Genomic DNA, 27,915 nt, shown 5'->3' on the forward strand with positions numbered 1-27,915 from the left:
ACTTGATTTGACTAGATGGCTGGGGTTTTTAGTGGTCATACATTGGCTTTTGCCGCCATTTTACCCTTAAAAATAGAAAAAGTCGAAAATAAAAAAAACGGCCCCACTTACGATTTTGCGGATTTCAATACCTTAATCTGGAAACCTTCCTTGACACTTTTATAAAAAAATCGCGGGTGGTCTTCAGAAAAATTAAAATTTTTTAAAACGAACCGTGGAGTATGAAGCGATCCTTTTGGTTGAAATGGGTGGTTCCTATAGACGAGGGGAGAAAATGATAGACTAACTGTTGGGTCTCTCGCGGGTTGCCAGTAGTTAGTCAAATACTTATAGTACCTCTTTTGTCCATTGCAACCACCCGCTTCGACCTATAGGATCTCTCCATATCTGTTTTGTCTCCTATATCTATAGCTTTGTCTATCGATTTCAATAACCAGCCCGCAGTTTAGCATGGTGATTAGATTAGGAAAATACGTGATTCATCATGAAATGCAAAATGTCAGGAAAAATCAGTGGATTATCAGTGAATTTGTTTGTTCCCAAAACCAGGGATATCCTTTTCTACCGCTTGGAGACCATTTTAAGGTTTCCGTTATTCGTTATTGCACCTGATCTGCCATTATAGACCTCTTGAATCTTCAAATTGACAGACAACTAGAGAAACTTTTATTGACCGGATAAAATAAACATCTGAAATTTTGGAATTGAAAATTCTATTTTGCGCCAAAGAATCGGCTGAAAGTTGGGGAAAAAATTGGTATTCATACTCGGAGTTCCGGAGAATTATACAGTTTTCTCAAGAACATTCCGGGAATGAGAGTGGAAATTTCGGTTTCTCATCAGGGAATGAGCTACTGAAAATGAGGGAAACATCAAGGGATGAGCATAGTGAAGAATTTTAGACATCATGCTTCGAATTGATATTTCAATTAAAAAAATACCGCGGAATCAGCTCTTCAAGCCCTCTCAGATGAAGTGATTAAAAATGTGCGTGCAACTTCTCCGTTCGGTGTATACACGCCACCTATATTACGCGGTAAAACACATGGCAAAAGCTGATTTGAAGTTGTTTCTTCCGCTTTTAGGAAAACGATTCGAATGTCGGTCAACGAGTCGATGAATCTAAGATTTCAGGACCAAATTAGTCTAATTTAGTCTTAAAATTTTCCGATCATCAAATCACGCAATCTTGGTGTAGTACGTCAAGTCCATGTACACAAAATTTAACCGAGGAACACTTTGAAAGAATTCCAAAAGTACTCGCGTCAAGTGAATATCGTGAATCGTTTTCTCTCTCGATTTGCAATATTCTCTGCGTTATGTAATACATTAGAATACTATAGAAATTTCCTGAAATTAAAAAATGATCAAAAAATGGATTGACCATTGAATCGTCCGTCCTCCAAAGTGCTGAAGAACCAACTTAACAACAATGAAAAGCACATCCTCGGTTTTCTCCCACTAAAATGGTGAAAATTATTAGACTTTCACAGCCTTTTTTCCATTTAAATTGCATCAATTCCCTGCATTTTTTCTGGAGATCTCCGAGAATCAGAGTGAAAACACTGCCGTGCAAGGAAAAACGCCGTATGAGCCTTCAGGCGTTGCCGAATTTCCTTGGACAAATCACTAATTTTCAGGAAAATTTGTGAATATTTTTCTTCCAATTTATCAGATAATTTTGTTCGCAAGTTGATTTAAAGTGTCTGAAAATTTCAAGGAAAAATATTCACAACTTTCCTCAAAATTTGGCAACTCTCGAATGTTAAAACGGCGTTTCTCCTTAGCACGGCAGAATAGTTCCTTTACTTTTCCGAGTCCCCGATCACCCTTCGTTGCAGTGGCGCAGCCAGAAATTCTTTATGAGGGGGGGAGGGTCCATTCAAAAACGTGACTGTAAATCTACATTATTATGTGCGATCATATTTTATGTGTGCCCTCCATAAGCCAAGCAAAAAGATACAATTAACAAGGCTGGGGGGGAGGGGGGTGGCAGACCCCCCGGACCCCCTCCCCCCTTGTCTACGCCACTGCCTAGTTGGAAATCTCGTGTGACGAACCGCCTCAAGATTTTCCTTCGCAACAGAAAACAAGAAACCGTGATTTTTTCAAAACTTCCTTCGATAAAAATTACAAATGGACTACATTTTGCAAATAGGAATCAGTTTCGCATTCGGGAATAATATTTCAGTGGCGTGGCGTGACTATATCTGGTAGGCGTTCGGTAGGAGTGTTAACTTTAGGGGGGAGGGGGGTCAGAAAGGTTCAATCCCCTTCCTTGAAGGGGGATTCGGGGGCCTCCCCCGGAAACTTTTTAAAAAATGAAGCCGCAAGAACACGATTTTAACCCTTTCTGGTGAAAATTGTGCCGGTAAATTGTCATTGAAATTTTGTTCTTTTTACGATCGTTTTCCTGTAATTTATTTTGTTAAATGATAACGTATTTTCGCAACACGCACCTGCAGAGAGAGGTGGGAGAGGGAGACTGTGAAACTGAAAGATGCGGCCCGCAGGCGCGAGGGGGGGGGGGAGCGGAGGGCGAATCGCGGCATAGAGGAAATTCGGCGGTTCGCAAACCCCTGCGGACCACTGCTATAGGAAACAGCTGGACTGATGAGCGGCTCTCCTCTCTCGTTCTTTTCCCCTCCCTTTTCTCTCTGCTGTGTTCCCTCCGCGAGCGCGGTCCGCACTCGTCTCCGAACCCAATGCTCACGCTCCGCTCTGCGCCGCGCGCCGGTGCCTCTCCTCTCTCGTGTACCCTTTGCCCCTTCATCATTGCACCCAGGTTCTCTCTCCTCACCGTACGCAGATCATCCAGGTTCGGTAGCTGGTGCGGACCACGCAACACTGGATTTTCTCTCTCCGCCGCGCCACATGCCGCTGTCGGAGGCCAAGCGCCCGATACTTATTTGCGATCTACTATTCTGTATTCTGTGTTGCTTCCCACATTCTTAGCCATAATTTATTAATTGTTTCAAAATATTTTAGGGTGTTCGGCGAACACTGCGAACCTATGGACGCCACGCCACTGTAATATTTATAGGCGGATTTTAGAGACAACGTATGTGGACATCCATTTTACTACACAGACACATGTGCCTTATTCTTTCCCTCATTCTCTCCTTGCTTTACCTCTTCTTATTCCTGTTTTTCCCTTGCTTCACTCTCTTATTTTAACCCTCCCTCTTTCATCGTCTCCTCCTCCTCTCTTATTTCTTCTTCCTCCTTATGTCTTCTTTTCTCTGTCTCTTTTGTGCTCTTTCTCTTTTTCTTCGTCTTCTTTTTCATGTTTTACTAATGTTCTTCCTCTTTTTTCTTCTCTTCTTCCTCTTTATCTTTCTCTTCCTATTCTTCTTTTCTTCTTATTCCTTTTTCTCAGTTTTTTAACCGTTTCTGCTTCTTCCTCCTCCTCTTCCGCCTCTTCTCTCATTTTGATGTTTCATTTGCAGATATAGGTGCTTTCATGGATGAGCCAATATTATTAGCTCCTAATTGCAAAATGTAATCCAAGTTTACCTTCACTTTTCCCCACAAAAAATGATGAAAGTACTGCGACTTACAGAAAACAGGAAAACCGCGGAAAAATCCGGGACATTTTCATTCGTGCTCTCGACAGGCTCCATTTTCCTGTCAATGTGAAAAAACACGCCCAAGTTTTTCCTTTGGACAAGAAAAATCCTGCTTTTTTTAGACCTCCTCGATAAGAATTGAATCTCTCAGTTCCCATACGACCCAACTCGGGTTTTTTGCAATGTTCATTCGTTTGCGTTGTAACCCTCCTTTTCTGGCTCTTACGCAGTTTTTATCGTATCCTGAAAAATTAGCGGCTCTGGTGCTTGCACTAGAGCTGCTATTCCGGACGGTCCCAGCTGGGGAGTATCAACGGACCATGTTACATTGGAGAGACCGCGTGCTGGTTGATGGGAATCGGCGCCATTTTCTGCTGTTTAGGGGGGACTGATTTTATTTTAATTGATATCTTTTTCCTGTGAGCGAATGCTATGTTGTACAGTGTATTTTTGGAATCATGGTGATACTGTCAATAATTCAAAACGGGTCTGTGCTTTAATCTCGCACTGGAAAAAATGTACTTTACGTTTAAAATTTGAAAATTCAAATCTATAAGTTTTCGCGCTTTTTTTCGAAGAATGCCGTGGTTGGAGCTTCCTAGTCATACTACTCGACATCAGCTGATCAGCTGATAGCAAACAAAGGTTACCAAGGAAACCGTAAACGCGTAACAACTACCTACCGTCGCCAGAGCCGCTTTCCGACGCGAATGCGTTGGAGCTTCCTGCTTGTTTAATTTTTCCAAGATGGGTCAATTTTGAACTGAGAGATTCAACTGAAAATATACCTTTACTTTCCCTCAAGGGAAAAAAACGAAAATTCCGCGACTCTCAGGAATCGAAGAAGTCCTGGAAAAATCCGGGAAATTCAACCGTTTTCTCGACACCCTCCATTTTCCTCTGAATGCGCGCGACAAAATGCCCGAGGTTTTCCTTCGGGAAAAAAAAAACTTGATTTTTTTCGACTTCCATCGATAAGAGTTAAAAATAAACCTTTATACTTGCCCTCAAGAAAAAGACGACAGTTTCGCGACTCTCTGGAATCAAGGAAACCCTGGAAAATCCGGGAAACTTTCAACCGTGTTCCCAACACCCTCCAGCATTTTCCTCTCAATGTGAAGAAATGCCTTAAGTGTTTCTTCGGAAAAGAACAACCTTGATTTTTTTAGCTTCCCTCGATGAGAGTTACAAAATACTGGATTACACTTTGCTCTAAGGAACCACTTTCTCTGTCTCTTCCTTAAAAGCATCTTTCTGCATAGGGAAATCAATGACATTTAGGGTGTCTACAAGTACGAAATTTCCGGAAATAGTACTGATTTTCTAAGGGCGGTCCGGAAGTACTGAAAAAGTGCGGAAATTCAAAGAGAAGGTCCGGAATTCTTTTCATTTTTTTTTGTCATTTATGTCGTTTTTGAGCGAGAAATTCAAAGTTTTGAAATTTTTCGAATTTAGTCAATTGGAGGTACTGATGAAGCACTAAATTTGTAGGAACTGAATTTCTTGGGAATGTACTGAAAAAGTACTGTAAAATTACTGATTTTTGGTCAGCCTGTTTCAGTAGACACCCTGCATATGTGTTGCTTCTCAAATGAGCCTGAAATAGCAGTCCCTTATTGCAAAATGTGGTCCAGATATACACTGGAAAAAAAAAACACATTGGATCTAGAGTCCAGACTCTTGAAAACATTGACAAGAAAAAGGACTCTTGATTCAATCAGATTTAAGCTTAAATCAAAAGGAAATCCGCACAAATTAAGAGGCTTGGTTCTTGATTTAAGCTAAAATCTGATTGAATCAAGAGTATCTTTTCTTGTCGATGTTTTTAAGAGTCTGCACTCTAGATCCAATGTGTTTTTTTTCCAGTGCACCTTTCCTTTCCCTCAAGAAAAAGACTCCGCGACTCTCCGGAACGAGTGAAACCCTGGAAAAATCTAGGAAATTTTCACCGGCGCGGCCATAATTTGTTTTGAAATCGTGGCAACGGCGGACGATAACACTCGGCCCCACCAGCGTCGTGCCGGAGCCAGGATTTTGTATTATATACACATTAACTTTAACTTAATCAAAAATAAACGTACATTCGTTCCTATTCACGCCCGGGCCTCGCCGCGCAGTCATAGTCGGTACCCTGCGCTTGTGTGCGTGGATCCGAACATAAATAAATGATGTACACGAACTGAACGTCTGGCCCTGGAGGGGGGAAGAATAAAAACCCTCCCCTCCAACGCCCTCCTCCCACCGCGCGCCGCCTGGAACTCCCGTCAGTCGAGCGCTGAGCAGCTCCGGTGCCTGTACCACGCGACGTTCCGCTATCAGTGCCGCCTTTTTTTTCACCTCGAATTTTCCTCGTGCAAACCTGCCGCACGTGTCGCCGGATCCGTGACGAAAATCGTAACGTACCGACGTAATACTGTTACGGAAACCGTGGATTCTCCGTCCGTGACGTCTAACCGTGTTTCTCTCATAATTAGCGGTTTTCCATCTCTGATAAACGTATTTGAGACTGACGTTCATCCGTATCGTTTCGGACTGGACTGTAACGTAAAATTCGGTAACGTGGTTTCGTGGTACGTGACGCGTTCGTGTATCGGAAAGCGTGTTTTTTTTATTTGTTCCGCGCGATGAGCAGCTCGGGGAATAATTAAACCCCGGCGTAATTACCCTGCGTCGTTAAAAATTCGATCGGAGCTTATCTTTATAGTTTAGTTTCGTTCCGTTCGCGGTCGTAACTTTAGTAACTTTAATATCGATTCTGTGCGCGTCGGGTTTTAGTGTGATCTGTTGCTGCGGCGGACTGGTTCTGTTGCGGGCTTGAACTTTCGGTTTCCCAGTGCGCGAATTTCGGTGGGTTTTTGGCTGGTCTGTCTCGATAATAAATTTTTTAACCTGCGGACTGTTAGTTTTTTTCAAACGTCTGATTTAATTGTGTTAAGGCTGATTGTTCAGTGGGTGTACTGCCGGTGAGGATTTGAATTTGAAGAATATAGCTACGGAATGACCTGAGGATTAACTTACGGAATCATTCTTTAGTGCGCGGATTTTCGTACTTTTTTGTTAGTTTTATAAACGTTCGTTTAGCTATCAACACGTGGACCGTCTGTTCTGTCGTTACACGATTTCAAGTGAACTGAGAGTTTCATATTTTCAGCTAGTACGGATTGACTCTCAAGTGCGCGGATTTTAAGTTTGACTGATCTTTCGTTCGTTCATGTTTTTTTAAATATCTGTTTTTCAACTTTTCAACGGTCAATTTATGTCTCTAATCGACTGATTTTGCGAATTTTCCGATAGACTCTTAGTTCGTTCGTTTATATACGTCCATCTCGATTAATTATCTTGTTTTCCACGATTTTTAAATTCTATCGTTTCATTCATTTGATTTTCGCGAATTATCGGCTGAACTTTTCGTTTTTAATCACACAATCTCTCGACGAAGTGTCTTAAAACGCACGATCGGACTTGATTCCCCCCTTTAATCGACCAATTTTCCACCTGTTGTACCTACACATATAAATCCACATGCGAATTCCTTCCATGCTCCACGCTGCAATCGCATATTTCTCAATCATCTGACTCCTTTCTAGTGACCTAACCTAAGCATCCCGTGATTGTATGTCCACAGGATCCATGGTAATGCACCCCAACGACGGAACCAACAACCCCGGCCCGGGGGGCGGAGGCGGGGGTGGCCCCACAACCCTGGAGACCCCCGCGGAGGGCGCCACCAGCGCCGAGTCTCCGCAACAGCGATTCTGCCTCCGCTGGAACAACCACCAAACCAACCTGATCAACGTCTTCGACCAACTCTTGCAGAACGGGTGGTTCGTCGACGTCACCCTGGCTTGCGATGGCCGATCTGTACAAGCGCACAAGGTCGTCCTTTCGGCTTGCAGCCCCTACTTCCAAGCCCTCTTCACGGACAACCCTTGTCAACACCCCATCGTCATCCTCAAAGACATCTCGTACTCGGATCTGAAATCCGTCGTCGAGTTCATGTACAAAGGCGAGATCAACGTGGCACAAGAACAGATCGGGCCTTTGCTCCGCGTGGCCGAGACGCTGAAGATCCGCGGTCTGGCCGAGATCAACAACGAACCGGAGTTGAAATCCTCGACGACGGACGTGCGAGCCGGCACCCCCGGGTCCCAGCCCCGGAAAAGGAGGAGGAGGTCCGTGGAAAGGAGTCCGGAGAACCACGCGGACAAGAGAGCGTGCCCGCCGTCCCCCGGCCAGGGGAGCGGTAGTGGAGGACAAGCGCCGCCGGGACATCCGGGTATGGCACCCGGCGCAGTGGACAGACAGCCCCCGGCCCAGGGCCCCCCGCAACAGTCGCAGCAACAGGGAACTCCGGGTCAGCGCGACGTCATCGATGATTTGGATATTAAGCCCGGCATTGCCGAGATGATACGCGAGGAGGAAAGGGTGAGTTTTTCTTGTTGTTTTTCCGGGTTTCGGTGGTGGTGGTGGTGGTGGTAGTAGTAGGAGTATCAATTGGATTGCATTTTGCAAAAAGGAACCACTAGCATTGCAATGTTGCTAAGATTGTGCAACTTCTTTTGTCTTGGAGGAAAAACCCGATTATCCCTTAATAGTTTCTATTTTACTCGCTAAAAACTGTAAATTTAAGACAAAAATTACCATCTAAATTTCATAGTTTTTCACAATTTCCGCAATTTATTGCAAAGGATGAAGTTGCACAATCTTAGCATCATTGCAATGCTAGTGGTTCTTTTTTGCAAAATGCAGTCCAATTGCACTTAATAAAAAACGCATCTACTTGCACTTTGATTAAGTAGGGGGCATTGGGGGAAACCTAAAAACAACATGTTGCGGCAAAGTCGCCAACTCATTTCTGCCGAAATCGTCAGTTAGGCGGTATTGTTTCTTAACCCTCGATGTGTTTGAATGAGAAATGCCGCAGAATGATGTCTCAAGGCCGTACATTTTCTCCTTTTTAATCGGTTTTTTTTTGTAATTTTCTGTATAAGAAAAAAATTAGAATAAAATTACGTATCTACTCAGCTCATTAAGCACTTTCTGATGAAGGAATCACATTACCTCGTGCGAATTCTCTACTCATTTTTCTAGACCCAGGAAAACTTGGGATGTACCGGGAGTCATCCAGGAAAATATCGAAATGACGCATGATGCAAGGTGGATCTATTGTGGGAGTACGCAAAAACCGAGAGAAATCGAGCAAATTTCTCCGAAACACCGATTTCGCTTTGAACTTTTGGCGAAAGACGGATTTATGACACGAAATAGTACACTTCACCTGTTGATTCTCAAAAAATCTCTCTCGGAAAAGCTGAAAGTAACCGAACGCGAAAATCAACGTTTCAATTCGACTTTTCGATCGCAATATTGCGCACATCGAATACTTTCCGTTTTTTGTATTGTTTACAAAAGATATTTTTTGGGAGAACAATAGCTGAAGTGTGCTTCTATGCGTAATGGGCCCCTTTTTTTCTTGCTGAAGACGGTAAGTGTAAATAGGTAGTATTTTAGGAGACATTTTTTGGCATCTCCGTGTTTGTTTACCCCCCGTGTAGATTCTTCGTAAACGGCATCTATCTGTATCAGGGTTAGGAATTTTGAAAAAAAAAGACAAATTGGCTGAATTCGAAAAAGACGCACTATACGGGTTTGTCGAACGATTCAAGGGTTTGTCGATTGAATCGTTGTCGACCGATTCACGTCGGTCGATTCACAATTTTATTTTTCGGTCAATTCATGCCGACCGTTTTTTAACATTTTGTCGATCGAATCGGTGTCGATCGGTTCACGTGGATCGATTCACGATTTTGGTTCCCGATCGTTTCACGTCGATCGAATCCGTGCCTTCCAAAATAGTGTTAATTAACCTCCAGTTTCGAAAGAAAAAAAAAATATGAGAGAAAATTAGGCAACTTCCCCTGAAGTTAGACTCACTCCGTACCAATCCGTCAAATTTTGCCTTGTTTCAATCTCAGACTTAGAATTATTGTCGGAAAGTCTTACACCAGTGTCATAAATTTATGACTATACACTGTTTCGTGCCTTATGAGGTGATGAAAATACTGATCTCAACGAAATCGTCAAACTTTAAAATTGTGAGTTGTGACAAAGAAGTTGGAAGTTGAGACAATGATCATGAAAATGTCTGGGGAGAGGTCGAAATATTTTTCTCAAAAATTCTATGGATACCCTAACGGAGAGCCAATGATAAACTCGTCAAAAGCTATTTTGAAAAAGCTCCTATAAATAAATAAAAAAATACACGTGGAAACTTGAGGCTTATAGAAGTTCTACATCCTTTGAACGTCATTATGCAAAAAGTATCAACAGACCAAGGCAGGTGGAGAGGAAAAAAAATCATACCCACTAAGTTACTCTTTGCGTTGCCCTTTAGAACTTCCCTCATGAGTCGATCTTTCATGCTTATTGTTCGTGACGTCCATTTCTAGTACTTGTACATTCTAGTACTGACATCAAGATATCATTTTGTGACAAACACAACTGATGTATTGTATCACGGAATAGAATTTTTTGAATAGAATTAATCGTCGAATACCGCAAAAAAGAGGAAAACTTCCCCGGATTTCACTGCCGGCCTCTTTGAAATTTTGTCGTAAAATAGACAGTCATATGTAGATACATCTCTTCCTCGCCGCGGAAAATCATTAGCTCACCGATTTTTTACAGTTTTTATAAAATAGTCTGCCTTTATAATAATATCTGACGCATCTAAGCCGGAAAACCCACATTCGTTTCTGTGGTTTATTCCAGGGTGTCGACAGAATTCTTGGGGGATAAATTCTGGACTGTTTCTATTTTTTTTTATTCTCACCTATCGAGCAAATTTTCATCATAGAGAAAATAAAGGAGGTGTTTGCATTTCGGGCATCTTGGAATTTTTCATAGAGTATCTATAGCTTTGATGACGTCATTGGGTACAGCGACGTTTTTATCCTGTCGATTTTCTTGGAAATGGTGTAATTTAAGGGAAAAAGTCATTCTATAAAAAGTGCTTGAAATTAAATAAAGAGTTGATTTAAGTAAAAAAATCGGACATTATGGTCCGTTTTTACAGCGTCAACATAACCCTCAACGAGCGTCTTGTTTACATTGATGACGTAGGTGGGTACAAATCCTCAAGATGCAAACACCTCCTTTTTTTTCTCCATGAATTTTCATATCAGTCGAGACATCAATGCACTACATCATTATTAAAAATTTTGTAGCGTCACAAAGTCGGAAATTGGCGATTACGTTTAAGGGGAAAAAAGGACGATTTGCAACTGCCTTAGCAAAATACAATAATATTTCATCTCGGATTTTAGAGTGCCTGATGAAAGGATTTTTTTACTTTCTCGCTCCCATAGGGTAGAGAGGAAGTATTGTCATCCTCCAAAAAAAAAAAAAAAAAAAAGTTGAAATTTCATCATTTCTAGACGTTTTAAGGTCCCAGGAGTAAAAATAACCATACTTGGAAAAATGTGTGTCCGTCCGTCCGGCGTCCCCCAAATCTGTCTACAGCGATATCTCAGAATCTATCTGTTCGATTTCATTCAAAATTGGCACAGGACACCGTATCTATGGTCTCCTTATGCACGTCCAACGATTTTGAGGTACGCTAAAATTTGGGGGGGCTACGCTCAATTGTCCATTTTTAGCAAAATCACACGGAAAGCTCATTTTGAAAGACTGTAAATTTTGAAAAATGTCTTTAATTCTTTAACAATGGGCATCAAGCACATCACCTGGGTCATTAATTTAAGTTCCAAAAAGATCTTTGGACTAAACTCAAAATTCAAGAGATTACGAGGCCCAAAAGTAGGCACTTTGCTCCGCGAAACAGCTCATTTTCAAGGACTGTAAATTTTAAAAAAAATAAAAAAAATAAAAAAAAATGCCTTCAATTCTTCGAAAGTTGGCATAAGAGCACCACCTGGTTCATTAATTTAAGTTCCTACGAGGTCTTTGGACTAAACTAAAAATTGAAGGGTTACGCGTCATATAGCGAGGAGAGCACTTCGGTCACACGGAGAGCTCATGGACTGTAGATTTTGAAAAAATGCCTTTAATTCTTTGAAAGTTGGCTCAAAAGCACCATCTGAGTCATTAATTTAAGTTCCTAAAGGATTCATGGACTAATCTCATAATTGCAGAGGGGCCGATAGGAAACGCTCAATTCTCTGATAAATGAGTCGGAGCGCTTCTAGATAATAGCAGCAAACGCTTTGAGTCAGGTGAAACCTAGGAATTCAAATGCATTATATAATGCATCATATACTATTTCCAAAATTACTCCGTAGGTAATCACAAAGCAAAATTAGACAACTAATTAGATACATACTCACATTACAAAGGTACTATGATACTATGAATCATCAAGCTAACGCCAAGAACTGACACTTAGATCTTTATTAAAAACTAATATGTTTGTTGTTAATGAATTTAGAATCCCGGCAGATTCCATCTTTTGCGGTTCCTTTTTACGAGGTACTAAGCACAAATATAATGTAATAATTCGGCACAAATATGACTGATTTAATGCTTGTTAATGAAGGAGGTTATAATTGTTATAACGTGACGTTTGTTGACTTGTCTCTGGTTGACGTGTGTCGATGGCGCTCTCTATTGTTTTCGCTTTGAGTTACGGGGATACGCGGTAAGGAGATGGCGCTCCTGGCGGGCGTGTCGTGAACCTTCCAGCAGGTAGATTCGCCCGCCAAATTTAAAATTTGGGAGATGCTAAGCGAAAACCGTTTAGTTTTAAGACTATTTGAACATCGAATAGTCATTCTACCCATTCAAGTAGATATTTGATGGCTTTTGACCGTGCTTAAGGAGAGATTATAATATAAAATCGTATCTGAAGTATGATGTCAATGAATCTAATGGATCCTAATGAATCGTAGAAAAGCTAAGATTTTTACGGATCGCCATCTTTGACAGGAGACTTAGTTAATCAATTACATATTTAATTGAAGATGCCTCATAAAATCAACAAGTCGAGTCCGAATATATGAATTCACCACATATCGCGAAGACATTTACAATGAAGTTCAATGGTTTGAATAAAAATTTCATAACTATTATCCTGTGATCAAAATTCCAATCAAACTTTATGATTTTGTAAAATTGGCAGTATTTTTCTAAATATTCCAGTAAAAGTGTCTATGCCGTCGCGAAGCGCCGGCTCGAGCGAGAAAGTCCCGTGCGGTCCCCGCACCAATCCGCTAAGCGGATGGGGGGGCGAAGCCCCCCAAATGCCGGCGCGTAGCGCCGGTACGCGGCGCGAAGCGCCGCGCATAAATTGGCCGGAGGCCAATTTTTTTACTTCTGAGCCAACTTTAAGTCATTGGACTTAAATATATCGATGACACCTACACATATCATTTTTAGGCCTTTCTCGCAGCAGTGGCGTGGCGCGTGGCGTGCTTTGCGATACATCGATTGATCTGCCATCTGTAAACCTATGAAAAATGATCGATAAACAGGGGGTTCGCAATGAACACCCTGATAATCGATTCTTTACCATAGCTTCAGATGAGGAAATATCGATAATCGATTATTCACGCCTCTCCACTGCCTCGCAGGCATGTTCCTCTTCTTTCTTCAGGAAAAAAAAAACGGAAAAAAAAGATGTTTCTTTGAACAAGACTTGACGCACTTCCCCCAAAAAGTTAAGCTCGTGACTATCACTACACAGCCCATGTTTAACTTCAGTAGATCAGCCTCAAGTAATAATTGAATTACTTTTGTCACTTCTTCCAGGAATTTTTGGGTTTAGACAGGATTTGACACGTCTGATCGTGTAAAAACTCGAGAAGGAACAAAAAGCAAAATCGGAACACAAAAATGAAAAAAATGAATCGGAACAAAAAAAAATCTGTGCCTATTGAAAGAGAACTAGCTTCCACACGGGTTACTTTCATTCGACCCGGTTAAAAATACCCGGAGCTTCCAGAATTCTATGAAATTTTGACGCATTTGAAGACCTCGTTTGAAAATTTTCCGTCGTATTATTTCAAACTAGCGCACGCTTCCAAAATTTGAGCTCCGCGCTTTAAACTATTCCAATAAACCGCAAGCTTAAAAATCTGCGTTTTTAAAGTCAGTCATTCACAAATCGTATACAAAAACAGCAAATATTTCGTCTTTCGTGAACATGTTTTTGGAAGTCGTTCATCTGAGAGGTTTCGTCATTTTTATTTTTATAGGATGATATTCAAAGGACTTAACATTTTTTAGTACTCTCTTAATGAATTAAACAGCTTTATTACTTAGAGATTTCGGACCGAGAATGTCTTTACTTATTTTAAGTTCCCAAATTACTCCGTTCTCACCGAGAACTTCTCAGTTTTAGCGGAAAGGCGCTAGAAACTCTACGAAAAGAATTATTTTGTAAATCCGCTGCAATAATTATTTCTTAGACATTGTTTAATCCTGTGTCGGATACGCCTCTATACAGTTTTTTCTCCGGTTCTATCTTTCGGGAAAATTCACTTGCGCGGATATCGCCCGAGCCGATTTAAGTTATGTCATTTCATAAATTCATAGATTTTAGAGTTCATGCGTTTTTCATGACGGATTTTACACGACTATGAAGTTGCTAGACTTTAGCACTATAAAATAAGTTCAATTAGAATCACCGTGCTTGAACTTTCAAAACCTCAATCTTAAGTACAATTTAGACCATTCTCCGACGAACATTTTTAGGTACGTTACGAATACAATAATGTTGTGGCCAGTACCTGCATAATGCACTCTTCTTTTTCCAATAACACAAATTGCATGATCTAGCTCATTTAGATTGATAAATACCTTGAATAATCGTCAGTCTTTTGTGGAGTTAGAACATTCTCGAGAATAGATTCGAACACAGAGAAATAAAAAAATATTTCACCAATATTTCAAGGGTTTTTTCGAGATTGATTTTCGGTATCATAGGGTGACATTGCGAACAAAGTTATCTGAAAAATTGGAAGACAAATAATCATAAGTTTACCAAGAAATTCGTGTTTTATCAGAGGAAATTAGGCCTGAACCTGAAGGTTCATACGGCGTTTTTCCTTAGCATGGCAGAATAGTGTTGGAAATTTTTTAAAATAAGTCATTCGCCTAATGTCCTCAACATGTTTCCTCCTACCGCAGAAGTTTTCAAACGCTGCTACCAATGAACTCTTCCTCTAGCATTTTGCAAACCTGCTAATATTCTCAGGCAATTTTTCTTGTCACTGCCAGTAATCCAACAATAAATTTTGTGAAATTTTTCCTATCCAAAAACGGAACAAAAAACCATCTTGAAAAACGGACCCGAATGTACAGAACCTAACCACATGTCGGGTGCAAATTAATTCTCTTGACAGTGGCGAAACATAATTCATCGGCAATCGATTTTTTCTGCTTTGGAGCTATGGTAAGAATCGATTATTAAAGCAAACCCTGATAATCGATCCTTCTCCATAGGTTTAAACGGCGGACCGATCGACCTATCGCATAGCGCGAGGCGAGCCCGGCTCGTTGGGTGCGGGTTTTTTAACCTGTATTTGCTTTGCTTCCTGTAAATTCGCCATTTCCATAATTTCAGCTGTTATCAACCTGTTGGTTTACAAATAAATTTCGCAGCTGTAGCCGATCGCACCCGAGCAAAAAAGCTGATTTCTCTCTCCCGATTGACTCGGTCGCTGCAATTATTGCAATTATGCAAATGTGCACAGCTGCAAATCCGATGCAAGGATTTTCGCATCCCCCCTCCCCCCAGTCTCCTAATATTTTTCGCTCTTGTCACCTCCATCGTTTGTCTAATCATCCTCATTTTCCATATCCTCTCCCGTTTTCCTCTGTAAGTTTGCTTGGGGCACAAATCCTCGCCCTCCTCACAAAAGAGCGTAACTACACTTCTGCCGTGCTAAGAAAGAACGCCGTATGAACATTCGAGAGTTGCCAAATTTCCTTCGATAAAATGATCATTTTTGAAGAAGGTTATGAATACTTTCCCTTTCAATTTCCAGAATTTTTAGGTGAAATCGTGAACTAAATTATCTGAAACATTGGGAGGAAAATATTCATGAATTTATCAGGAAATTCGCGTTTTATGAAAGGAAATTTGGCAACGCTTGAAGGTTCACACGGCGTTTTCCCTTAGCACGGTAAACCTGGCGATGAACCCTGTCGTCCATAAAGCTCAATGTTTTCTCGGGCTCATGCCAAATTGTAGTTACGCCCTTTTGTCAGCCCAGCGACGGAAATGTTATGCACTTGCTCAACCCTAAGGCGCCAGAATTTCTCGCTTTTCTTTAACTTTTTGTACGTGCAAGAAATTTTGAGAAAATACACTCCAGCAGTCACCCAAGACTGAATTAAAAATCAGGAGGAGGAGAAGAGAAAGAGGAAAAAAAGAGGAATAAGGACATGCAGGAGAAGAAGAAAAAAATGAGAGGAACGATACGGAAAAAGACGTAGAAGAAAATGAAAAAATTGAAAAAAGACTCTTCTTCTACTTTGCTCTCTTCTTACTCTGTCCCTTCTTATTCTTCCTTCTCGTACTCTCTTTCTCTCTCTCTCCGCTTGCTATTCTTCTCGTTTCTATTTATGTTCTTACTCTATTTTCTCTTGCCATTTCGCTACTTCTCCTTTTCGATCGCTCTATTTCATGAGGCATTCTTTTTTTCCTTTTGAAGAAATAAATGAAGAGAGAGAATGACATGGAAAGTTGTTTTTGAGCCCGGAAAAGCATTTTTCTTACAGTAATTTGACTTTTTGAAGCTACGAAATGCTTTTGATGAGTCTCTCCATTTCGGAACTTTTCGGTAATTTTTATTCTAAATTAAGCAGATTAATCTCTCTATGCGGTCGTCAAGTTATCGCAACTGCTATCTCCCATCAGTTATCTCATCATTTCATCTATTTTAGCTGTAAATTTTTTTCTTTTCTTCTATATTTCAATATTTTACCGTTTCCATACTTTTATCCCAAACACTGAAAGAGGAATATTCTCGAGGAACTAAGCTAGGCTTCTAGTTCTCGGCCAAAAAATATCACCGAATATTGGAATATCATAGAATTATTTAATGCCGACTCGGAAATTCTAAAATAATGTGTTGAAAGCTTTCACACTTTAATCATGGCACCAAGTTATTTTATCAGTCAACGTGCCAGCTACGAAATTTGAAGCCGCTGAAAATATGTGAGTCAATGCTGGAAAAATGCCGTATAAACATTCGGGTTGCCAAATTTTCCCAGATAAAACATGTATTTTCTAGGAAAATAAATTATTCATATTTCTCCTTGAAATTTTTAGGAATTTTAAAATTGCGAACAAAATTGTCTGAAAAGTGTAAAGGAAAATATTCAAAATTTTCCCCGTAAATTCGGTTTGCATTAGGTACTGTAAATCTATATAGCTACGTCTAAAGACTCATACGGCAATGGCAGCACGGCCGTGTACAGATGTCGTTGATGTCGACAAATTTCGAAAATCTTATCGAGTTTCGAGTCGCGGCGAAAATATTTCCTTATCACTAAGAACCGGGCACCGATTGGAGTTATATCGCCGTTTTTACATTCTTTAACGTAGGTGAGAATGTTTCTCTCCCAGCTACAATTGGAAATTTTGGATTTTCCAATTTTTGTGTGTGTAAAATCGTTCGCCCAAAAGAAAGAGAAAAAACCACGATTTCTCCGAAAATTAATGAGCTGTAGCCTCGATTGTGGCCTCGTTTGACCCATTGTACATTCCGTTTCGCACTTGAAAATATTTCATGAAGGGGCGGTGGTCTATGATCAATACTTTCTCATTGGGAGGGGGGTAACAATAACCCTAAAAAAAATTAATGTTTTTTTTATTATTAAAAAAAAAAAACCGTAAATCGTTGGCTATCGATTTTTCCCCATAATTTGAAGCTATATGGACAAGAATCGGTATAGGTATATCCTGATAATGGATCCTTTTCCTAAGGTTCAAATGGCAGATGAGTCGACTCATGGCGATGCACGCGGCTTAAGTAACCCTGGGACACCCCGTGTTTGTTGAGAAATTAGAGTTATTTTCCCGGGAGCTCATGTTCCGGCACGTAGACGTTATTAATGTTAATTAACAATTCATCAAATGTCGAAAAACCAATTTCTGCTCTCGGAGAAACGGAACGGTAATGAAAAATGTAAATCGGCCAACAATCACGCGCTCGGCTCATTCACAAAAAATTAAAAATGCAAATTTCAGCTGACAATTAAATAGTTTACACAAATTATCGCGCGGAGATAACACCGCGCGAGGCTCCGAAGAACACCGACTCTGCGACTCCTTTTCTCTCTTTCCGTTCTTTACTTATTCATTCACTCATCAGAAGAAGAATCAACCAGGAATTTTTGAAAATATAACGTTTCGTAGTTTTCCAGAAAACGAAGACGGAAAAAAAATGAAATTGCTGATTCAACAATTCAATTGCTTAAAAAAGTGACTGCGATGTTTCAATGTAAATTTTACAACCAAAAAATGCTATACTCAACCACCCGCGTGGTTAAATTAGCTTACACTAGTGGTTAAAGTAGTATTTCTTTTGTTGTGAAATCTGCGTTAAAATATTGCAGTCACTTTTTTTTAGCAATTGAATTGTTAGATCAGCAATTGAATTTTTTCCGTGAAAGAATTATCTCTACTTTATCTTTTTGGGAACTTAACTTCATAAGAAGTGAAAGATCGAACTTGAGGTAATTCCTCTCAGGAAGTTACGGAACAGCGACGTATCGAGCAAGTTTTTCTCAAATACAAGTTCTGCTTTTCAATCTTGGTAAAACCAGAGATGCAACAGTCTAGAAGCATACTTAAGCTGTCTGTCGGTGAAAAACTCCTCCGAAAACCCTAAAGTAAAGCCAAATGAAAATAAAAGCAAAATATCGAATTCGATTAGTCAAATCGAACTAGACTTTTCGCGTCAAGTATCATTTGGCGTTAATTTTATTTATTTATTTATTTATTTATTTTATGATTTGTACAATTGAGCCTCTGGCTGAGGCTATGGCACACGTCATATTCGGTACATATTATTCGGTAATTTAAAGTTTTCGTAAGAGATTTTTCACCCATAGACTGCTGAATCATGCTCCTACACCGTTGCTTCTCTGTTTTTACAAAGATTGAAAAGCAAAACTCGTATTTTGACAGTTCGACGTATCGATGTTTGTTTACCTCCTAGGAGGAATCACCTAAAGTTATGGGATCGAATATCGATCATCGAATGAAAATTCCCAGTTTTCCGTTTTCCCTGACTTAATGCTTAACCCATTGACTCGATGCGATAATAGCGGCTCAGACTTTGAAAGTCCACATCTGACTCAGATATCTACGTTTTGACTACTGAATGAATCTGAGCGATTAATCACATTCCGAAAGTAGAGATTTATCCATCCAAATCGTCGGATACAGATTCGACAATCGAGTCGCTGGTCGAAGTACACGAAACCATAGACAAAATCGAGTTACTGGTCGAAATGCACGAACAGGGTGTCTACAAGTCCGGAAATAGTACTGATTTTTCAAAGGCGTTCCGGGAGTACTGAAATAGTTCGGAAATTCCGCAAGAACGTCCGGAATTTTGCTCATTTTTTTCATTTTTGTCGCAGTTTGAGCGAGAAATTAAAATTTGTGAAATTTTTTCGAATTTCGTCAAAATGAAGGTACTGAAAAAGTACTGAATTTTTCTGTTGAGGCGGTACTGAATTTCTTGGGAATGTACTGAGAAATTACTGATTTTTGGCCAGCCTGTTTTAGTAGACACCCTGAGGAAACTCGCAGACAAAATCGAGTTGCTGGTCGAAATACACGAAACTGAGCGGAACAATAACTGTGGATAAGTCGGGTAATGTTTGAAATTTCTATTATTGAAATTCTCTGTTCAGAGCTGGGTTCGTGGGCCCCGGTGCACCGCACGCACGGCTCTTGTAGCGGGCCTCGCTTGACGTTACGTAATCTCGCGCTATCACTTTATTTATCGGATTAAACTTAACTAAATAGTCTCCAAGTGCACTATCATTCTCTCGACTTTTAGACTGCCTTGGTTTTTAAAACGCACGCTTGTGCCCAGCGTTGCCAAAATGATCTCCGTTAACGCGTCAACTCTCCCTTGCGATACCTATAGAATCTCTCAATAATCATCCCAGCAGGTTGACGATTCAGATTGATACACTGGAAAAAAAAGAAGAAAAAAATGGTATGCTGTTTTAGCACCTAGGATGTCAAAAATGTGTCTGGTGATCCCAAGATGCTGCCTTGATTACCCACGCAGTTGACTTTGCATTCACAGGATGTAAAGTTAACTGCGGGGGCAGCATCTTGGGATCACCTGACAAATTTTTCACATCCTAGGCGCTGAAACAGCCTATTATTTTTTTCAGCGAGACGAACAGCACTTTTTTTTCCAGTGTAGACGATGCGGTTGGGTTCAATGGAGAAATGAGGTGAGGAATAAACTAAATACCGGCAAGCCACGGGAGACGCTTTAGTTAGTCCATTCCCCTTTAGTCAATAACAACCACCTACTTCATCCCAGTTTTACTTCCTATATTAACCAAAATTAACCGAAGAACAAAAATATTTTCATCAGTGTAGTTCAATTTGACTGAATTTTGCATTAAGGCACTACTATTTCTGGCCTGTTTAAAAAACAGCATATCTGCAAGTATTGAATAAGTAGCAATTCGTAAGTGGTATATATTATATTTTTTTTAACCTCGATGTGGGATTAATATTGCACTTTCTCCGGCCGGAAAGGCAGCGTGGCGCTGTGCGCTTTATTCTAAATCCGCGGTAAGGCGCATGTAAACTTGTTGATCTTAAGATCTACACGAACACGCAGCCGTATTTCAACTTGTGAAATATTATTTGTCCTATCGCTTGCGTATTAGATTTTAATTTCAAGCCCGCGCATAGAAACGAGTTTAGTTTAGTTCTAGATTTATCACTCCGCTTCCTCCTCCTCCGTCGACGCTTTGCGATCGGTCGATCGATCTGACGTTTAAACCCATCGGAAGGGTCGAATATCGATCATCGTTCGATAATAGATCCTTTGTCTTAATATCAAACGGGGAAACTGCGATAGGCTCGGTCTCGGCCGTGAACGTTTTCTTATCGGCTCGCAAGTAATTGCATTTCGTGTAATACACCGACAATAATTTCGAACCTACGTGTCGCTTAAGTAAATAGTTCTCGGAATCAACCATAAAGCGAGATTATTGGATATCGACCTGGGAGTTTCTATGATGGAAAATTATCCGATATTGTGATGTAGTGTTCGAAATTGTATTGTTTTTTCATTTCCTGATGTGCAAACAGAATTCCTCGATATTTATGTAGGCCAAGATGCCCTGGTTTTCAAGGGAAAATCTCACAATCTCCGGAAAATTTCTCGATTTCCGAATAATCCCTCGATTTCCGAAAAATCCCTCAATTTCCGGAAAATTCCACAATATCTGGGGAATTCCATGGTATCCGGAAAATTCCACGATATCCGGAAAATTCCAAGATATCCGGAAAATTCCACGATATCCGGAAAATTCCACGATATCTGGAAGATTTTCATTAGTTAGGAATAGAAATTGATAAGGTGGATGAAGGATGTCACATTTTGCCCTGCAAGGTTTCTCGAAGGGGACGGAGGGGGGTCAATTTCAGTCTTCCGTAAACCTCCTAATTCAAAAAGAAAAATAATATTTTTCATCTATTTCCGGTTCTCTGCACTATTTTCTACGAAGGGCAAAAAGTGCCTTACGGTGGGGAGGGGGTTTAAAACAATTCGACCACAGTGCCATAGTAATCACTCGATTAATGTAATATATTTTGCAATTTGGAACTACAATTTCTAACTTCGGTCAGAAACAGTGCTAGTACCATTAGTTTCCCTGTGCACGTAAGTGTTTTTGCAGATGAGCTGTAGTTCCTGATTGCAACAGGTAGTCCACATTGCAATCCTACCATTATTGTGCATGGGAGCCAATCCCTCTTTCGTCGACGGTCAGAGCTGTTCAAAATGCAACGGCTAAATAATTATTAATGCACAGCATTGGAAAGAAGAGTAATGACATTTTTTTTCACGCGTTGACGGAAAAACGTGACGATGTTTAGAGGAGATTGCTCATCACTCGGCCGACAAATTGGAATCAAAAATTATTACTGGGCTTTTTCCCCGGGAAAGTCTATTTATAGTTGTTCGAAAACCAAGCGTGGCTCTTGCGTCAGATCCCACGTATGATGTGCACTTATTCATTTACGATTCCACGCTAGAGATTGCAAAAACAGGAGTGGCCTCGAGTCCAGAGACGATGTATTTCAGAGACCCCGCTTTAACAATCTAAATAAGTTCACGATGAATATGAAAAGGAAGGAGAATGTTTAGGAGGCATAGGAGGATTCAGACACCTTGAACGTTGGGGGGGCGTAAGGGGGCCTGCACCCCCCCCCCCTCCTAGAAAATGTTCGACTTTTGAAGCATCTAACATTTAGTTTGAGAGACAATTTTGTCATGACAGGGTGTCTACTGTACGGAAAAAACACAAATTTCGGATGGTCAGTATGGAGGTACGAAGAAGGCACGGATTTTCCGTGAACAGGTACGGAAATTCGTGATATTTGTGACGAACTCTAAAAAGTAGCCTTCAGGGGACGTGCACTTTCTTGACATAATCCGTTTATCAAGTCCCTGGTTCGATTCCTGGTTTTTTTTTTTTTTTATTCTTTTGTCATCTCATCATTCCACCTTATCAATCCGAATACAGTCGAAGATGCCTGCGAGGTAAGGACTAAGTCAGGAAAAAGCAAGGATTTTTGAGAATCGCCAAAAGAGGGAATTTTCGGAAAACTAAGGAAAGAGCAAGGGAAAGGTACTGAAAAAGCAAAGAATTTTAATGACAGGGTTCCAGTAGACACCCTGCATGAATAATTGCCAAATGTTACAGTGGCGTGGCGTGCTTTGTGATGTATCGATTGATCTGCCATTTAAACCTATGGAAAAAGATCGATAAACAGGGTGTTCGCAGAGAACACCTTAATAATCCCTCTTTACCACAGCTAGAAATAAGGAAATATCGATCATTCACGCCACGCCACTGAAATTTTAGCGTCTTTCCTTCATCTTCCCTACGTTTCTTCCTCCATTTTTAGGGCAACCAGAGGGCACGCACCCCCCCCCCCCCTCTCCCGCCCCCCGACTCGTCAATGGGAGAGGAGGAAGAAAAAGTGAAGGCAAGAAAGGGAGAATTATCTGAGAAATAATAATAGACGGATAAAGGAGGAAGAAATGAAAGAAAAAAACAGGCGGAACTAGGGAAAAGGAGGAAATTTGTGGATGGCGGATCACTCAATTAAAAGTCGGGGGCGGCCGATTAAAAGTTTCGGGAATTCCTGGAATGTTGATAAATAATTGAGGAGGTGAAAAAGCGGCCGGCACTCGAGCTTGAGCCGCGTGAAACGCCGCACAATGGACAGATTCAACGGTAGAGGCCGGACATGCATTTGTTCGACTTGAATTACAAATTTTGATATTTTATTTCGTCACAATTTAAACTTCAAGAGGTGCTTCGAAAAGCAAATTTCACGAGGAAACGAATGGAACCACTTTTAAAACCTCGAAGTTTTGTAAGAACGGAATTGAAAGCTTTTGAAGTTCCCTAATTTTGTCCGACCTCTTCCATTGACTCTATCCACTGTGCGGCGCCTTGAGCGTTGACCCCTCCTGTTTTCGGATCTTGTACGTTAAAAAGGAGAAAACATGAAGAAGAAAAACAGTACGTAAAAATTCAAGTTTATATAGCACTTATTCACCTGCCGAAAAAGAAAACGGGAAAAGTATTGTTGGACTTTACTGTCATTTTTTTAAAATTCGTATTTTTTATGACGCTACAATGAATGCCCTCTCGAACCTCCCTAATGGGTCCCCAAACTTTGTGTTTTTTATTTAATATTCCCCCAGTGGTGTGGCGTGCTTTGCGATGTATAAGTTGATCCGCCATTAAAACCTATGGGAAAGGATCGATGAACAAGGTGTTCGCTACAAACACCTTAATAGTCGATCTTTTACCATAGTTTCAAATGAGGAAATATCGATCATGGATCATTCACGCCTCCCCACTGACACCCCTCGTAAATTGTAATTCACATCCGTCGTTTTTACTCGGAAGGCTTCATATCAATACTCTGCAACCATGAGAAATAGCCGATCGCGAGGGTGCCACTTGCCCGGCAAAATCAGCCTAATCTTATCAATTATTCCAGAATTTTAATGGCGATCTTGCATATCAGCCTCGAGTATGCGGCCGTAGGTTTTTAATTTGCATTTAAGTATATTTCCGATTATTGTTCTTTTGTTCGGGTCGTGTTTTGAATATGGACGCATTTCTGTCAAACGGAACTATGTGCATTATGACGTGAGCCCTATTATGTTTGTATTCTTATGGGTCTCAGGGCTCATATCTTAATGCACAAAGTTCCGTTTGACAGAAATACGTCCATATTATTCCTCTCTTCCGAGGTAACCTATGAAAATTGCCCCATCATCTCAAACCGTGTTTAGGGAAAACGCCGTATGAACGTCCACAAGTTGCCAAATCCCATTTGATAACATGATAATTTATTCGATAATGGAGAATTTGCATGCAAATTTTTTATTGCTTCACCTGAAAGTGCTTAAAGAGCTGATTTCACAGTATTTTTTTATAATTTTTTTCGGCCATGGGAAATAGTATAAAAATAGATTTAAAAGTGAGAAAATGCACCGCCTAGTGACGTCATTTGGCGGCATTTTCCATTTAAACACACGTATATTAGCAGAATAGATCAATTTGTCATGTCCGTCGTTCAATTCATGAACTGCGGGTATCCTCGTGTTCAGTTCACTCAGTAGTTTCCACCTAAACACGAAATTCATCAAATTTTAGACACCTGCAAATTCTCTATTTTTAGGAAATTTTAAAAATAGTTCTATTCGGTGGATAGAAGACTCTTTTTCGAGCAAAAACTATCTAAAATCCTAACCCGCGACTTCACGCTCCTTATCAGCTCCAATTGAAGCGCTCGCTGCAGAGAGGGTATTTCTTGGTTGTGGTGTTTCAAGATCTCCGTTGACGCCTCATCCATTGTAATTCAAGCAAATCAATGGAATCCATTGAAACTTTGACCGAAGTTTCTTGGTGATTTTACAATGCTGACAACTAACAATTTAAAAACAATCACCATATAGTTTCCTCTCCAAAGTGCAAATTAGCACTGGAGATTCTGAAACATCGCAACCAAGAAAGTCCCTTCCTCCAGCTAACGCCTCGATCAACCAAACCGTTCGTAACGTATTTTTAGGACGTCACAGACACAGAGAGTCGTCAGTCTAAATCTCAGAATTCGATTTTTCGACGCACTTAATCTCTTTTACTGAAAATTTTGCCGATTTTTTTTGGAGTAAGGGGCCGTTCAAGTGTTACGTAACGCACTTTTTCGAATTCTTTGACCCCGCTCCCCCCTCCCCTCAGGGTGTTTACGAATCCGGAATTTCCGGAAAGTTTGGAAAAAGTGTTAATTTCTTAAGGGCGGTCCGAAGTACTGGAAAAAAGCTGAAATTCCGCAGAAAGGTCCGGGATTTTTTAAACTTTTTGTCATTATTGTCGCAATTTCAAATTTTTGAAATTTTTTCTAATTTCGTCCAACGAAAGTACTAAAAAAGTACGGAATTTTTTTGTTGGGGTACTGAATTTCTTGAGAATGTACTGCAAAAGTACTGTAAAAGTACTTATTTTTGACCAGCCTGTTTTAGTAGACTTCCTGTCCCTGTACTCCCTTGGCCTCAACACCCCCCTCCCCCCCCTCAGTGCGTTACATCAAACTTGGACGGTCCCTAACTCCCTAAGGTCTCTTTACCCGTCGACGCCTATAAATAAATATTTTACTGAAGGAAATTTGACAATATTGGATGGCTTGTAAGTGGTTTATCCGTTGCGCAGGAGTCATACTCCCGTGCTTTTGACTGGAGCGTCGTAGTTGGTTCTTGGCACGTAGAATGCGCATGCGCTCCGCCTTTGAGACTCTTTACACGCTCACTCTAAAATATTAATTTTCTTGGCTGAGCCAGACGCCCGACTCGTAACTTCACCCATGTCTTATTTTTCGCCCCTCCCTTTTCGGGCGAATAGGGTTCGCGGGCCAGTCCATGCTCTCTGGGGCCTGTGATACCTAGGAATGACTGACAAAAATCGTTAAGAAACTTTATGTTTTTTGAAGTGAAAACGAAGTTCTCTTCCATGGAAAGAATTTCCTTTTATTCAAAGACAAATGTTTTAAGTGAAGGGAATTGTCTCTAACAAAACAGATATCGGTTCGCCTTGTTTGTCTATTGTTTTGTCTATCAATTTTCATAATCAGCCCCCCAAGGAGAGTTTTCCTCCTCAATCTCCGAATCGTGCCTCTGAAATCAACTCCTAAGCTCAAAAAAAGCTTTCAAAGGTGAGGCCGTAATAAAGGGGATGTCCCACACTACCCTGCGAGTCGAGGTATCTCTATATCAATTCCAACTCTCCATGCAAAATTAAGGCGCAAGTACATTGACAGGACAGGGTAGCCACTCCCTTCTGGGATTCCCAAACTAAAAACACGGCAACCCTGTTCATGTATTTGCTCCTTATCTTTGCATAGAAAGTTTGTGTTGATATAGAGATGGACTCTCAATGTAGCATGGGATATCCATCCCCTAAATTTCGGTCTCAAGTTTAAGAGCTTTTTTTTGAGCTTTGGGGTTGATTTCAGAGGCACCATCGTGCCTCTCGCGAAATTTTGCATGAGAAGTAGTGCGCAAATCGCAAATAGCTGACACATGCAAGCAGGGGTGTCTACAAGTTCGGAATTTCCGGAAAGTCCGAAAATAGTACTGGTTTTGAAAGCGCAGTCCGGAAGTACCGAAAATGTTCGGAAATTCCGCTGGAAGGTCCGGAATTTTTCATTTTTGTCGCAGTTTGAGAGGGAAATTCAAATGTCTGAAAGTTTTTGAATTTCGTTATAAATGGAGGTACTGAAAAAGTACTGAATTTTTCCGTTACGGAGGTACTGAATTTCTGGTGAATGTACCGAAAAAGTACTGTAGAAGTACTGATTGTTGTGCAGCTTGTTTTATTAGACACCCTGGCAAGAGCTCAATTAGGTAAATCTACTTTACTAAAAATATTCTCTTCCCTTTTTGTCCATCCCATTCCCCAGCTCCTTATCTCTCCATTTCCTCTTCGTCTCATTTGTCTATAGCTTTGTCTATCAATTTACATAATCCGCCGGCTGTTGGACGAAAGTCGTTGCTGAATCGGAGTAAAGCTGGGAGTGAGAAAACTTGGAACTCGGAGCCGATCGGAAGTTTTAGTTTCAGTATTTTGATATTGCGTAAAGTCGGTGTTGGCCGCCCGGTATCGCGTGGCACGGTCCAATGCCCGCCTGTTTGCCAAATCTCCGGCAAAATCCCGAATTTCCCCTGAAAAATCGAATTTACAAAGAGCGACCCGACAGCGTGGAGCAGGCGAGTCGCTCCTACTTATTCTAACAATAATGAGTGGATTTCTGATGAGCCACCTCGAAAATCCGCCCGGATCAGCGTTTTCGCGCCGATTGTCCGAGCTCCGCTTTTATTAAATAATAAATAAATTACAAGAAAGAGAATATAATGCACTTGAGATTCAGCAGTTTCGTGGCCTCGATTGTTCCGTCGACCAGATTCGCCGCTCCAATGGTAAAAAAGTAGGCGATGGCATTGTCAAATTTCCCGGTTAAAGCAAAATTACTCGGGCAATATTAGGTTAATTTCTGCCGAAAATATTTGATTTTATCGGTTGAATTTTCCATGGTGATAAAAGAGTGCGATAGGATTGCCAGATCCCTTTGTTAAGACGAAGTCACTCGGGCGAAATTAGGTTAATATTTGCGCAACATTTTTTTAAATTTATCGGTGGTGAATCGGTACGCGATAGTGTTGCTGGATTTCCCAGTAAAGGCAAACAGCTTCAGGCATTGTATCAGGTTAACGTCTGTTCGAAATTTTAAATTAATTGGCTCAACATTAAATAGTGATGAGCAGGTGATGGATTTGCCAGATTGTCCAGTTCAAAACAAAAATGCTCGGACAATATTGGCTCAAAATTTGCTCAAAATTGTTGAGTAATTTGTTTTATTTTTGATTTTTTTTTTTTTTTTTTTTTTTTTTTTTTTTTTCAATATTATAAGATGCTTTTCAACCGTGTTTTTTTGCATTGATATCCCGCACAATACGTTTCCACCCAAAAAATCTCGAGTTAGGTTAGGTTTGGTTGCACATTAAGAATGAAATTTGGTGCCGGAGTACGC

The 27,915-nt window shown here is 40.6% G+C and overlaps 1 protein-coding gene and 1 long non-coding RNA gene across 4 annotated transcripts in view; one reads left to right on the top strand and one right to left on the bottom strand.

The window, feature by feature from the left end:
- The window catches only part of bab1 (bric a brac 1), a 423,053-nt gene that overhangs the window by 152,192 nt on the left and 242,946 nt on the right, over window positions 1–27,915 (top strand). Inside the window, exon 5 of one of the 3 annotated variants that reach the window (XM_019043711.2) lies at window positions 7,195–7,994. In XM_019043711.2, the coding sequence (XP_018899256.2) occupies window positions 7,200–7,994 (795 nt within the window). In that variant the 5' untranslated portion in view covers window positions 7,195–7,199. Of the gene's footprint in view, window positions 1–5,806; window positions 7,995–27,915 lie in introns of those variants that run through there. The other 2 variants (XM_019043714.2, XM_019043710.2) reach the window with 2 other exon arrangements.
- Window positions 10,952–16,076, bottom strand: LOC140225695 (uncharacterized). Its single transcript, XR_011900665.1, has 2 exons — window positions 13,009–16,076; window positions 10,952–12,943 (listed from the first exon to the last, which is right to left on the bottom strand). It is a non-coding gene; the product is annotated as an uncharacterized lncRNA (long non-coding RNA).

This window comes from Bemisia tabaci, chromosome 10 (assembly GCF_918797505.1).
Source record: "Bemisia tabaci chromosome 10, PGI_BMITA_v3".
Classification (NCBI taxonomy): domain Eukaryota; kingdom Metazoa; phylum Arthropoda; class Insecta; order Hemiptera; family Aleyrodidae; genus Bemisia; species Bemisia tabaci.